We start from the raw sequence: 13917 nt of genomic DNA on the forward strand, positions 1-13917 counted from the left end.
CTCAGGCAATTTATTCCAGAGCTTAACTACCCTGACAGTTAGGAAGCTTTTCCTAATGTCCAACCTAAACTGCCCTTGCTGCAATTTCAGTCCATTGCTTCTTCTCCTACCCACAGAGGTTAAGGAGAACAATTTTTCTCCCTCCTCCTTGTAACAACCTTTTATGCCTAGTTTTTGAAAACTGTTATCGTGTGCCATCTGTCTTCTCTCCTCCAGACTGAACAAACCCAAGTTTTTTCAATCTTCCCTCATAGGTCATGTTTTCTAGACCTTTAATCTTTTTTGTTGCGCTTCTCTGGACTGTCTCCAATTTGTCCATATCTTTCCTGAAACATGGTTCCCAGTATCCTCCCAGTGCTGTACTCCTATTATTCACACATGGAATTCCAGCCCTAGAGATTCGATGGTACTGTTCGATTCATTTCAGATTTTTGCTATATTTGACTCTATGCTTTCTTTCACCTACACTGACGCTCCCGCACCAGTGCAACCTGTTTTGTCATGCCCGTGCGTTTTGTCCCCTGGCGTTCCTGTGTCCCATTGATTAGCCTCATTCCACCAAGTGTCTGTGGCGCCCGTTACATCAATATCAGCATTTAATACCAGGCACTCAAGTGCACCCAGCGTCGTATTCAGGCTTCTTGCATTTGCAGACAAGCCCTGCTAAAACCTGTCAGTATTTAGTTGTCTCCTTCACGGGATAGAACTGGACAGGACTCTCCCATTTGACTGCCTCTCTTCAGTTCCTACCTGGACTTGAGCAACTTCTAGCCTCTCCTCTTTGCTCGGACATGGAGGCTCCCCTGCCCCGTTACCCACAGCGCCACCACGTTTGGCAGCTGAGTCCCGGAGCCGAGGCGCTGCCTGATGTGTTGCTGCCCTGGCCGGGTGCAAGGCGCTGCTGTGGCTGTGCGGGAGGGGCCGGCCCCACGGCGCTATTTAAAGAACCGAGGCCGGGCCTGAGCTTTGAGGTGCCATTGCCGCACCTGGGTGGCCTGAGGTGACGTGGCCCCGGCCGGGCGTGAGGCGCTAGGGCTGGGCTCAGGGGCTGCGGCTGGATGTGGGGTGCCATGGCCGGGCCTGAGGTGAGGCAGCATCGCCATGGCCAGGTGTGGGGCGCCGTGTGTGGGGTGCTGTGGTTGTGTGTGTGGGGGGGAGGGCCGTGCGTGAGGCACCCTGTGTGGGGCGCTGTGGCCAGGTGTGGGGTGCTGTGGCCAGGCGTGGGGCATGGTGTGGGAGGCGCTGTGGTTGTGTGAGGGGAGGCACCGTGTGTGGGGTGCTGTGGGGGGAGGGGCCGTGGGTGAGGCGCTGTGGTTGTGGGGGGAGGGGCCGTGGGTGAGGCTGTGGTTGTGTGGGGGGACCGTGTGTGGGGCTGTGGTTGTGGGGGGAGGGGCCGTGGGTGAGGCGCTGTGGTTGTGTGGGGGGAGGGGCCGTGTGTGAGGCGCTGTGGTTGAGTGGGGGGAGGGGCCGTGGCCGAGGCGCTGTGGCTGGGGCCGTGGCCGCCCGCGAGGCGCTGAGCTCGCCTCTCAGTCCCAGGCCCATCCTGGGCACGCGACGCCCCCGGCCCCTCCCACGCCGCGGCCCAGCCCCTCGATGGCGGGAAGGCGGCAAATTCGGCGTTAGCGCCCGGCCCGGCCCCTCCCCCGCTCTCGCGCCAGGCGGCGGGACGGTTGGACCCGGCCGCCATTGCTGTCGAGGCAACGTCGTTGAAACGACACGCGAGAGGCTCTCCAGCCTCTGCCTCGGCAGCCGTCATGGCCGAGGGCTCGGGAAGCCCACGTGACCCCCTCCCCCCCCGGGGGGTGGGACAGACTAGAGAGCCGCCCTGCGACTGGTTGAGCTACGGCCACGCCCCCTCCCGCCGTCGGCCACGCCCTCTCCGTTCCCCTCGATCGCTCTCGGCCCCTGAGACAGTGAGGCTGGGCCGGAGCCGACTATGGCGCCCAATGGAGACTTGATGGGGGCTGCCGAAGACCTGGCCGACCAGGTGAGGGGCAGAGATCTTCGGGCGGGGGCGGCTCCTGCTGGAGGAGACGGAGATGGGACTGACCTGCTCCCTCCCGACCGGGAATAGTTTGGTCCATCCCAGCGTGGGAGTCACTGAGGGGGCGGGAGATACCATATCCCTCATGGGAGGACAGGGAGGGGTGGGATGTACCATCTGCTCCTCTTTCCATGGGGTGGGATGTACCACCACCACCTCCTGACCCCATAGAGAAGTAATGGGGGATGTACCAGTGTGGAGAGGTTTTGGGGGCAATCCATCAAGAACGAAGGGGGTGTGCCACCTGCTTTTCCTCCTCCTTCCCATTGGGGTGAGCGGGGGGAATGTACCAAGTGCTTCTTTCTTCCCCCAAGCGTGGAGTCATGTGGAGAATGGATGGGGATGTACCAACCACTCTCCCCCTCCCCCTCCCCAAGAGGGGAGCCTGTTGGAAAAAGGGGGGGATGTACCACCTGCTTTCCCTCTCCCTGTGGAGAGGGGTGTGAGGGATGTGCCATGTGTCGTCCCCCCTGTAGTAAGGGGGCTAGGGAGCAGAGTGGGGGAGAGGCTATGCCATGGGGTGGTGGTATGGAGGAGGACGGGGACCCAGGTATCTTGGTTTCCGGGGGGAATGGGGGGGCATCCAGCCTGGAGCTAGCAAGGCTGGTACTATTGGTAGGACTGGGGCAGGTAGGTCTAGACCCCCCCCCAGCTAAAGGCCTCCCCTTCTGTTCCGGGGCTGGACGGGGCAGAACCCCCCACAGTGCCCAGCGCACCTCAGAGGTGTCTAGGGAGAGAGGCTGGTGCAGCCTGGGATCCTCTGTTGACTTGAATGGGCATCTTCTTTTTGTGTCTTGAACCATAAAGTAACGAGTATGATGGGATTAAAGCGCCTGCCTTCCTGGCTGCTTCCACTCGCTCTCCATTTCCTCAAAACAAACCAGCAAACCCCAGGCCAGAACAGGGGAATTTATTCTCTCTGGCACTGTGGGCAAGTTAGAACGGGAGAGGGAACCTCCAGGGTCACTAGTTCAGTCCCATTGCACACCAGTAGTAACCCAGCATTCCTTCCTGTGGCTGTTTGGTGCTATGTAATACAGACTTCACTAGCATCTTTGGTCCAGCCACGAACTGATTAGTGAATTGAACCTCACAGCCCCCTGTAAGGTAGGTGTTATCCCTCACCCCCATTGCAAATGGGGAAACTGGCACGGAGAGGGAAAATGACTTGACCGTGATCATACAGTGAGTCAGTGGCAGAGCTGGGATTGGAATCTGGGAGTTCTGACTTCCAATCTCCTGCTCAGCCTACATAGGCTGCAGAATATCTTTTCATAGCACTCCTGAGTCCCAACTAAACCCCTGCTAGGACTTGCACAATCCCTGTCAGTGTTGCAATTGGCTGTCTTGCCAGGAGTCAAAGAAGGCCATGTCTAGAGTGGGGTTTAAAGGTGTGAGGTCAGCACATGTTAACATGTTTGAAAGGTCTAGTGTAGGCAATGCAAGCTGCCCTTTAACACGTGTTAAAGCCATCAAGTTACAGTCTTGGCTAGGTTACGCTAGCCTTTTAAAATGTGTGTTAGGTAATACCACACCTTAAATCCTCCTCTAAGCCAAATACCATTCTCTGATCCCTAGAAGGAGTTCTCTGCAGCTCAGGTATGCTGGCAGGGGTTCATGTATATGTGCAGTTTGCCTCTCTGTTTCCCATGTTGTGTCCATCCTATGGGATAACTAGAGGACTTCATTTTCCAGAGCTTCCCGTGTGGCAGCTTGATTTGATCCTAGGGCAAAGGGGTTTGGGACTCTAATTTGTGTTATTGCTCAGTCCCCATTGAGGACATAACAAACTTCAGTTAAGGGTTGAGTGGATTCTGAGCATTGTTTTACAGGACGTCTTTAGGTGTCTCTGCTGTGCAGTAGGAACCAGTGCATAGAGCCTGGAAACATCTTGACATGAACGTATTTAACATGGATATTAGGAATAGTTAGAAGGACTCAGGGCTTGTGTTCTGAGTACACAGAACATTGTTTATCATTGTAAATTGAGCCCTATGCATTTTACTCGCTGGAACCAGACCTTAAAACTCCGTCTGCTGTCCAGTCTGCATGGGTATTAAAGATCCCATGGTCAGACTTGTGCAGAGTTCCTGGGCTAAAATTCCCTCTTCCCAGTACTCTCGGCATGCTAGCGCACAGCCTGCTGTCATCCTTCCCAGATGTGGCTGCTTCCCACTCATGTTCTATGGTATTCTGTTACCCATACAGATCTGGAAGACAGGAAATTCATTCAGCTAAATAGAGCCCTGCAAATCCGCAGGTGCGGATATCCGTGGACCATGTTTGCAGATCACGGATCGGATGTGGATACAAATTTTGTATCTGTGCAGGGCTCTCCAGAGAAACAGGGGTTTTGACATGAGCACACTTAACATAACTGAGGCTGTAACCCAGTTTCAGACAACAGGGAATTGGGGATTAAACTGATTTCTACTCAGCCGATTGCTCATATCTGACAGAAATGGGGGCCATAAAGCTATGTAGCCAGCTAGTGCTTTAGGATCCTTCAGGATGGGAAGGCATTATGGAAATGTAAGTAGTAGATAAAGGATTTGAGATGGGCCCACAGATCCGAAGGCCAGAAGGGACCATTAGTTCATCTAGTCGGACCGTCTATATATCGCAGACCATAGAATTTCACTCTGTTACCTGTATATTGAGCCCAGTAACTTGGCTTGTTCCTCGCCCCACTATTCCGCATTTTCCTCAGCATTGTATTTTGGCACATGGATCTAGTTAGTTTTCTTTGAGGCAGTCCTCTTTCAAACTAGAAGTACATCTAGATTAAAGTTAAACTGAGCTCCTTAGATAGCACACGTAGTGTCCTGTTCTCCACACAGGCACTTTTAAATCCTGTTTACACTATGAAAAGAACAATGTTTGAAACATGATTGGAGCCAATCCATGTTTATAATATGGTTTAATCTTGAAAACGGAAGAAAGCTGTGTTTTTACCATGCTTGAGAATACTGTTCATATCTTTGTGGATTCCTCTGGCTTCACAGCCATGGTTATTTTTGTAGTGTAGATGGGGCCTTAATGTTTGATAGACTTTCAGTTGGATCTGATTGTTTTGCCTTATTCAGAGACACCACCAATAATTCAGTGCCACCTTGGGAGCGCACCTATATAATAAGAGAGAGTCTTTTGCACACTAAAGTATTACATTGGTTAAAGGACTCCTGCATTCGGAGCAGGAATGGTGATAGAGTTGTGTATATGTTATTTGTGTGTTACTTTGAAGGTGTGAGAGTGCAGTCTGTCTATCCCTGCCTATGCTGTGTTGTACCCACAGAGAAAGGATTTTGGCCTCCAGGTCAGCCAGTTTGTCATCTTTCAGGAGCAGAGAGTTCATTTAAAATACTGAATTGCTTGGAGATAATGGTTGAGTGTATAGGTAGACAGAATTAAAGAGTTTCTCCTTAAAACTTCTGAATCAGGCGCATAGAGGTTAGATGAGGTTTTGTCTTCCTTCCCCTTCTCTCCTTTCCTCATCGTCATCCTCTACCTCCAAAAAAAAAAAAAGAAAAGAAAAGAAACCCATGGTATTTAATATACTTTGCAATAAGAATAATATCTATATCCCTAGACGTGTGTTAGAGGATGTGTTAATGAATATTGCCTGTTGATTATCATACTTTACGTGTATCTAGCCTTTTTCATCCTGAAAGAAACACAAAAGACTTTATGGAAGGCTTTGGGATGTTTGAAACATTCAGATATTTGTGGGTTTGGGATAACAGGTTGCTCCATTTCTGTGAAGCTGCTACGCTGTGGGCTGTAATACTTTGGTGGTTGTATTTAGCGTGTGGGCACGGGTGGTGTTGGTGGCCTGTGAGATGTAGGAGCTCAGAGTAGGTGATCTGGCGGTTCCCCCTGGCCTTAAATGAGATGGCTTTCTGACTTAGAGGTTTGTTAGGGCAGGGATCATCTCTTTGCACTGTGTGTATGCCCAGCAGGTAACACGGTGGGGTCCGTGATGGGGATGCCTGGGCACTACCGCAGCATACCTGATACATTTCACTTTATTTCCCCTGGGAGTCAGATTCTGTTCACAGCACAGCTGCCAACTACCAGTGTAACCTTGGACAAGTCCCATCATCTCCCACTAGGCCTCATCTTCCAAGAGGTTCAGGACGGAATGGAGATGCAAGGTGTAGCGCAGAAATTTATACTGAAAACAATAGGGGGATTGGAGGTGGACCTGACCTGGCTGGACCCCTCTGGAGTGGTGGAAGATGCTTCTAAACTAATAACTACTACGCAGTCTCCTCCTCTGCTTCATTGAGTCTCTGCTATATGGGTCTACGGGACTAATGCACAGCGTAGAGCTGCGCGAATTACCTGCCCTTCAAAGCGGCTTCCTACAGCGGTCCCACCATTTCAAAGGTGTCCTGGTATGTTTTTCCAGAGAGTTTAAACTGGGAGTTGGGACTCTTGGGACCGACTCCCAGTTTTGGAAGAAGACGGTATTCTAATGGGTAGGGCTGGGGACTGGGAGTCTGGACTCGTGGGGTCTATTTCTGCCTCTGGAAAGGCATGTGGAGTGGTTGGAGCAGGGGCTGGGAGCCATCGACTCGTACAACCTTAGAAAAGTCAAGTTGCGGCTCTCGCCTGGGTTTCCCTTTCCCCATCTCTAATATTGGGCTAATGCCTGCCTCCCAGAGGCGAAGTGACGGCTGATTCATGGAAGTCTGCAAGCTGTCCTGAGAGTCTCCTCTGACCAAAGTGTCACTGGTTTTGCAGCTGAGTCACCTAGCAACTTGCTGCTCCAGCTGCTGTGGGCCATTGCTTTGTGAGTCTCTAATGCTGCCTTTTGTTCTTCCTCCTCTGGCCCTATCTTCCCCCTCTAGTTCTTGCGTGTGACAAAGCGCTACCTACCTCACCTGGCTCACCTCTGTCTGATCAGCACTTTCCTTGAGGACGGGGTCCGGATGTGGTTTCAATGGAACGAGCAGCGGGATTACATCAACGTGTCGTGGGGGAGCGGCATCATCGTGGCCACGCTATTCGTGTTAATCAACATGTCTGGACAGCTGGGTAAGAGCCCTCCCACCTCAGGGACACTTCTGAGCTGCAATTTGGGAGGGAGCCTGGGTAGAGAATCACAGAAGGGACGTCGAGAGTTCACCCCCACCACACACAGACCTTGAGGGAGGACCAAACAAATCTAGGGTGGTATGTCCTTGTTATGCAGATGGGGAAATTGAGGCACAAAACAGGGCAGTGACTTTTCCAAGGTCACACAGTGAGTCAATGGCAGAGTCTAGAGTAGAACATTGATCTCCTGGGATCTTCCACCATCCCCCTGGAAAAAGACCTCTAAGGTCATCTAGTCAAGCGTCCCTCCAAGATTGTCCTAGGAAGAGGAGCTTCTCCAAATTCTGGTAAAACTCATGAGGCTCTCTTGCCTCATTGGCTCTGAAAATCTCACTCTCCGTGTGCTACACTGTCAGTACAATGCCCCCAACTCCCTCATCTGGGGAAAAGAGTAGAGAAGACCGAGTACTGCAGAAGTACCTGTGTTTTGTTAACCTGCATTGGCTCTGATGCTGAGTTTGGTTTTTGGTTTTTTCGTTCTCTGTGTCTCTCTTGCAGTTGGGTGCGTTCTAGTCCTAGCCAGGAAGTTTGTTCCTTACGCTTGTTTTGGCCTGTTCGGGATTATCTTCATGCAGGTGAGTCGGAGACGGGCTAGCTTCATGACACTGCTCCAGATGGGTGCTGGATGCTGTGGTTAGCAAAGATTCCCCTAGCTGCTCAGTGGATTGGTAGCAGTGGGCACGGCTCGACAGTGGCTCTGGAAGCTGGGAAGTGGAATGAAATGAGCTGGAGAACCATAAAAGCTAGAGAATGGAAAAGACCCATGACCTCTTATTATTTTTAGGCCTTGTCTAGATGGGGAGTTATTCAGGAATAGCTATTCCAGAGTACGGGTGAATTCTCAATTCCAAAGTGGATTAAGCTAATTTGGAGTAAAGCACTCTTATTCCGAGACAAAAGTGTCCACACACGGAGTTAATCACAAAAAATGAATCTGCTTTAAATTCACACCCTACCTACTTCAGGATTAATTTCCATGTGTTGGCAATCCCTCAGTCTGTGCCTTTCCCCCCCATTCTGTTAAACTAAATCCCTCATCTTTCCTGGTGTCCCGCCCCCTCCAAATTTATTGGTATATCATTATGTCCACCTACATCTTAGTCATGGCTAAGCCACGTTTAACTCCTTTTTTAAAGATGGCGCAGTGGTTAGGGCACTAGCGTGGGAGAGACCCCAGGTCAGTTCCCTGCTGTACCATACGCTCCCTGTGTGATTTTTGGGAACTGAAGCCCCGAGACAGACGAAGTGATTTGCCATCGGTACAGTGGGGATAGTGGTCCTGCCCTGCCTCACAGGATAAATATGTTGAAGACTGAGATGCTCACCACTGACTTGCTGCATGGCTTGGCACAAATCTCTCTGTGCTTCAGTTTCCCCTCTCTGTAACATGAAGTTGAAACTGACTCATCTCCCCCTGGGCTTAGCTTTTGAACAACTCCTTGAGATCATCTGGCACAAGCCGCTGAACCCATTATCTGGCCACGGGACTTAAACTGCTGGTTTCTGTTTTGCAGACAGTCGCTTACAGTATTTTATGGGACCTCAAATTCCTGATGAGGTGAGTTACAGCTGATGGAGGGAATTGGTGCTGCTTAGCCACAAAGGGACACGGGCAAGGCCTGGCTCTTAAAGACAATCCAGGAAAAATGCAGGAGAGGCCTCCTGCATGCTTCACTTCACTCTACCACTGACTTCTTATCTGCCCTTGGGCAAGTCACTGCTGCTCTGTGCCTCGGTTTCCCCACCTGTCAGACCCTCCTGGAAGGGTTCAGGTTTCACTAATGAATTCAAGTGCAATGTGAGTCCAGGATGGCAGGGGCTAGAGATGAGCAATGTAGCATGGCGGGGGCTTGTGTAGCCCACTGGTGAGTCTGTGCTGCAGGTCCCCGGCTGTGCCTGACCACAGAAGTGATGACTCTGCTCCAGCCGCAGCTAGGGAGACTGGGCTCTTGCTTTTAAGCTGGAGATCCCCGGTTCCGTCCCTGCACGGCTGCCGTCATGCTTAACGTTGGAAGATGCCAGCTCCGTGATCTGTTGATCCTTTCCCTTCCTCCTGCTGCAGGAACCTCGCCCTAGGAGGTGGGCTGCTGCTGCTGCTAGCAGAGTCCCGCTCTGAAGGGAAGTCCATGTTCGCCGGCGTCCCCACCGTGGATGAGCTCTCGCCGCGGCAGTACATGCAGCTGGGGGGAAGGCTCCTGCTTGTGCTCATGTTCATGACGCTGCTGCACTTTGAACTCAGCGCCTTCACCGTGAGTGGCCTCTGACGCTCCCTGTCACCTTGTCCTGGAGTCCCTCTTCGCCCTAGGCAGCCCAGCCAGCAGTGGGGCTGGATGCTGCACTAGCCCTGTAGCAAAGGGGCCCTCACCCATAGGTGCCACCTCTTTCCATGGTTATGCTGTGTTGTCCTCCCCTTCCGCGTCAGGGCCCCGTGGCGTTGTTGGATTCTCCCCTGTAACCCGCGCACGGCAGCAGGCAAGCTGGCTGCTCCGTCTTGCAGGTTCCATGCCCTGTTTGCAATGTGTGTGGGAGGGCGAGCGGGGAGGATACGCCACCGCTGGCGAGTGGGGGAGAGAGCAGAGGCCTCCGACGTTCCGGCCCAGCTGATCCTGCTTTGAGCTAGTGCAGCGGGCTGGATGACGTCTGCTTGCATCTCTGCTGCTTCCACATCCCGGTCCAGACCTTCTCCTTTGCTTTCCAAGCCCTCCGGTGCAGCCAGCTCCTCTGCCCTGAAGAGTCTAACAAGCAAGCCCCCCAGTGGGGAGAACGTCCTGGGTATGGGAGGCTGTGGAGAGACGGGTGAGGTGACCAATGTAGGTAGTATCCCTAGGATGGAACTGAGATGATGGTCTTGGGGTTTATTCTCAGTTTGGGAGGAGTGTTGGACTAGCAGGGAACTGAAAGCCAGGATGCCTGGGTTCTGTAGCTGGCTGTGCCACTGACTGACTGTTTGTCAAGTGCTTTCAGCTTCTGAGCTAAAAGCTGTGCAGGTATTCACCTCTGCCGACATTTTCCCCCGTCCCAGATCTTCCAGGACATCTTTGGCATGGCATTGATCATCTTGGTGGCCATCGGTTTCAAGACTAAGCTGGCTGCCCTGACGCTGGTCATCTGGCTCTTCGTTATCAATCTGCTGCAGAACGCGTTCTGGAACATTCCCACCTACAGGCCCCTCCATGACTTCCTCAAGTATGACTTTTTCCAGACCATGTCCGTAATAGGCGGCCTGCTGCTGGTGGTGGCGCTGGGCCCGGGAGGAGTCTCGATGGACGAGCACAAAAAGAAGTGGTGAAGGCGGAAGGAGAATAAAGAATGGGGAGGCGGCTTGGGACAGACGGGGAGGGGGGTGGGAATCTTTCCTTACAACTTTTTTAAACTTTAGTCCCACTTGTGTATTATTTTTTTCCTCCCCCATTCTGTTATTTGGAGGTTTATCATCGTTCACTGTTGCCTTATCAGGATAGAAGAGTCTTTTTCTTCCTATCCGGTTGGAGACATGTGTAAATTAAAATATGTATTATATTCTACAGCCCTTGAGCCTTGTGCCCTGGTCCATCCCTCATGGGCTGACTGGTAACGAGCCCCTCTGCTGTCCTGAGCTTGGATCGATATAAAGGACCCTTTTGTGGTGTATAAAGAAGGCCCAAAGGACTTACTGTCCTGTGACCTCGCTGTTGTCTTACTGGTGAGTCAGCAGAGCCTTGTGGAGCCCCAGAATAGTGACGTGGCCGTGAGCACATCTTAACGGAACAGAACAACGGGAAGAGGGCACAGAGGCAGCTGCCTTCTTGCTGCTGGTACAAACAGCTTCCTTCTCTCCCTGAGCCAGCAGGCACACGCCTTTCAGAGTTACTCCCTGAGACGCGTGCTGCCTTCCTGGGAGAAGCGACCTCCTTGAGGGGCTGTCTGTGGCTGTGCCAGACACACAGACCCAGCCAGCTCAGTAATTCTGTCACAGCACTACACTGTAAATATGGGAAAAGTCAAGGCTTGCCTTCCCTGGCTTCGCTGGAGGACTCCTTGGAAGTCTGAAAGGTGAATTGTGAGCTTTTGCAAACGTTAAATGAAGGGTGTGGTAATGTTGACTCTTTAACAGTGAGATCTTTTCTCCCACATTTATGTGGGTGTTTGAGTTAAATAGGTATTTGCCATCCCCCAAAAGACGACGTTTGAAATGACGGGTGATCAGCTATACATACATCAGTATCTGCAGTGTTATTCTGCCAGTTCTCCATAAAGCCCTCTGGGGCAGACCTGGCCTGACTTTTTAATATAAAAAGCAGAAATATCCCCCATCTTACCTGTCTTCCAAGTCACACTTCCTGGCTTTCTTTACATTAACACAGAGAAGCACAGGTCCTGAGGGCAGGCCACCATGAATACTTTGTAAAGGGTGATGTCACTTTAACAATACACAACTTCAGTGGTACTTTGCCACAGACTTGCAGCCTCTTCAGTGGACGTTTGGATTAAGGCCTGTATCATTGGACTCTTTCTTGGGGGCAGTGTGTTTTGAAGGAAGGCAGTATCTGAGCCTTATTTCCACTTACTCCACCTGTGAAAAAGCGGCTACGTTTGCAGTCGGGATCTGGCTTCAAAGATGCGGCTGGGGTAGGCAGGCTATTTCGAGTTGCAGCTTGGTATGCAGTGTTGGCAGTAGACTGTAACAAGCAACTGCTAACCAAGGCGAAAGTGGGCTGGGGTGGGGGTGGTAAGGCACACTGGCTGTGTGATCCTGAGGGTAGAAGAAGGGGATGCATCCAGGCCATTTGCTGTCTTTCTACCCCAGATGGGAAAGCTGAACATTCTTCCTGCTGCTATCAAAGGTGTGCGTGCATGTATTTACTAGGAGGAGAATCCCAGAAACAGAGGACTGGAATGTACCTCGAGAGGTCATCAGTCCAGTTCCGTGAAGCAGGACCAAGTAAACCTAGAACATCCCCGACAGCTGTTTTTTTTAACTTGTTCTTAAAAACCTCCAGTGATGGGGATTCTACACCTCCCTTGGAAGCCTGTGCCAGAGCTTTAACTGTCCTTACAAAGTTGTTCCTAACATCTAACCGAAATCTCCTTTGCTGCAGATTAAGCTGATTACTTCGTGTCCTCTTTCTAACAGCCCTTACATAGCTGAAGACTGTTACCAGGGTCCCCCCTCAGGCGTCTTTTCTCAAGACCAAACATGCCCAGTTTTTCGAACCTTTCCTCAAGGGTCAGGTTTTCTAGACCTTTAATTATTTTATTTTGGGAACTGCCTAATCCCAAATACCGAGTATCTCCCCTGTCACCGGGGACAGAGCTCTTGTCAGTCCGGTACTTTGCCTTTCACAGCGTCAGGTGCTTCAAAGGAAGGGACAGACGTCTGCAAGGCAGCTTATCTGCTCTGTGCGGCTGTTACTTAGCAAGGGAGGACTGTCTGGGCAAGTTCAGGAGTAGCCTTCTGTTGCTCTTGCTGGGCTGCTAGGACTCTGCCAGCAATGAAGCTGTCTGCTCTGGACCAGTTTGCCCCCCACCTTTGTTACTACTTGGTTCTGGTTTCTAGTGTAGATGGGCTTCACGCCCTCTGTCGGCAAACAGTGCAGGCCTTGACACGTACCCACTGGTCCCCGTCTAGGCTGTTCTCAAAGAACCGGAGCAGATCGGCTGCGCTGCTTAGGGGCCTTGATTTTGAGCAAGTTCCTTAACTTACTGCTCCATGCAGAAGATGGTTAAACAAATCCAGCTGCTTTTTATTTCCCCTCTTCTCCAGCAAAAGCTGCCTACAGGAAATTTGGCTCATCTTCCTGAGATCAGGGCCCAGGGCCAGTACAGCTGTTCTGCTCTGGGCCTCTTCTCTTGGGGATGTGAGGTAAAGTTTTGTGGAGCTCCTTTGCTCTGGAGCACAGAGCCAGGCTGTCTCTCCTGCCCACCCTATCCAGCACCTCGACTGCAGCCTGCTTTCTGCACTAAAGCTGGCCGAGATTACAGGCTTTGCAAGCGGTTTCCATGGCTGCGACTTGCATTGCAGGTTATAAAATCTGATAGACGCCTGCTCGAATCACCGAGAGCTCTGATCATATGTCACGCTTCCTACAGAGCCGTTTGCGCCAGGGTCTGAGAGAGCTTTGCAAAGATTGGTCCCATTATTCCTAACTCTCAGGTGGGGAAACTGTGGCACGCTGACAGGGGAGGTGAGCTGGCTGAGCCGTTGCCACTTGGAGCCAAATTAAATGTCTGCTTTGTAATCTTGTGAGTTGCTCCGATACCGGTGGGACTGTAGTGGCTCCCAACCTTTTTGGCTTGAGGGCCACAGATACCATTTTTACAACCTTGAATGGCCACCAGTCTCCACCAGCAGGCCCCCTCCCTGCAGCCAGACGGAAGGAGTTCAGCAAGGAGGCTGCCTCCTCACTCATCTCCCATCTCCCTGGCTGCAGCAGGGAAACCGCACGTGTCCTGTAGCCCTGTGCGCTCCACCTGGATTCCTAGGCAGTGGCTCCCTTCTGCAGCCAGGGGGATGGGAGCTCAGTGCCCCCCTCCCTCTGGCTCCAGCAGGGATTCCAGCACCTAGGGACCCAGGCAAAGCGCTTTAGCGCTCTCCTCCCCCAACTCCAGCAGAGAGCAATCTCCCCTCCCTCTGCCTCCAGCAGGGACCCAGCGCCTATGGACCCAGGCGGAGCGCCTTGCTGTGCTCCCTGCTACAGCCGAGGGGCGGGGAGCGCTGATCTCCTTTTTAGGCCTGCAGAAACACGCTCTGCCTGGGTCCTGAGGCAGTGGCTCACTTCTGCAGCCAGCAGGAG

General features: G+C 52.2%; 1 protein-coding gene across 2 annotated transcripts in view; it reads left to right on the top strand.

Annotated features, from left to right (window-relative positions):
• The window catches only part of LOC137161266 (surfeit locus protein 4-like), a 37016-nt gene extending 26346 nt beyond the window's left edge, over positions 1-10670 (top strand). The window contains exons 1-6 of one of the 2 annotated variants that reach the window (XM_067560374.1): positions 1861-1987; positions 6898-7084; positions 7643-7719; positions 8659-8702; positions 9207-9393; positions 10167-10670. In XM_067560374.1, the coding sequence (XP_067416475.1) occupies positions 1937-1987; positions 6898-7084; positions 7643-7719; positions 8659-8702; positions 9207-9393; positions 10167-10433 (813 nt within the window). In that variant the 5' untranslated portion in view covers positions 1861-1936 and the 3' untranslated portion in view covers positions 10434-10670. Of the gene's footprint in view, positions 1-1860; positions 1988-6897; positions 7085-7642; positions 7720-8658; positions 8703-9206; positions 9394-10166 lie in introns of those variants that run through there. The other variant, XM_067560375.1, reaches the window with a different exon arrangement.
• Positions 10671-13917: the final 3247 nt, after the last annotated feature.

Source organism: Emydura macquarii, unplaced genomic scaffold (assembly GCF_026122565.2).
Source record: "Emydura macquarii macquarii isolate MOO-44397 ecotype Brisbane River unplaced genomic scaffold, CSIRO-AGI_Emac_v2 contig_2292, whole genome shotgun sequence".
Taxonomy (NCBI): domain Eukaryota; kingdom Metazoa; phylum Chordata; order Testudines; family Chelidae; genus Emydura; species Emydura macquarii.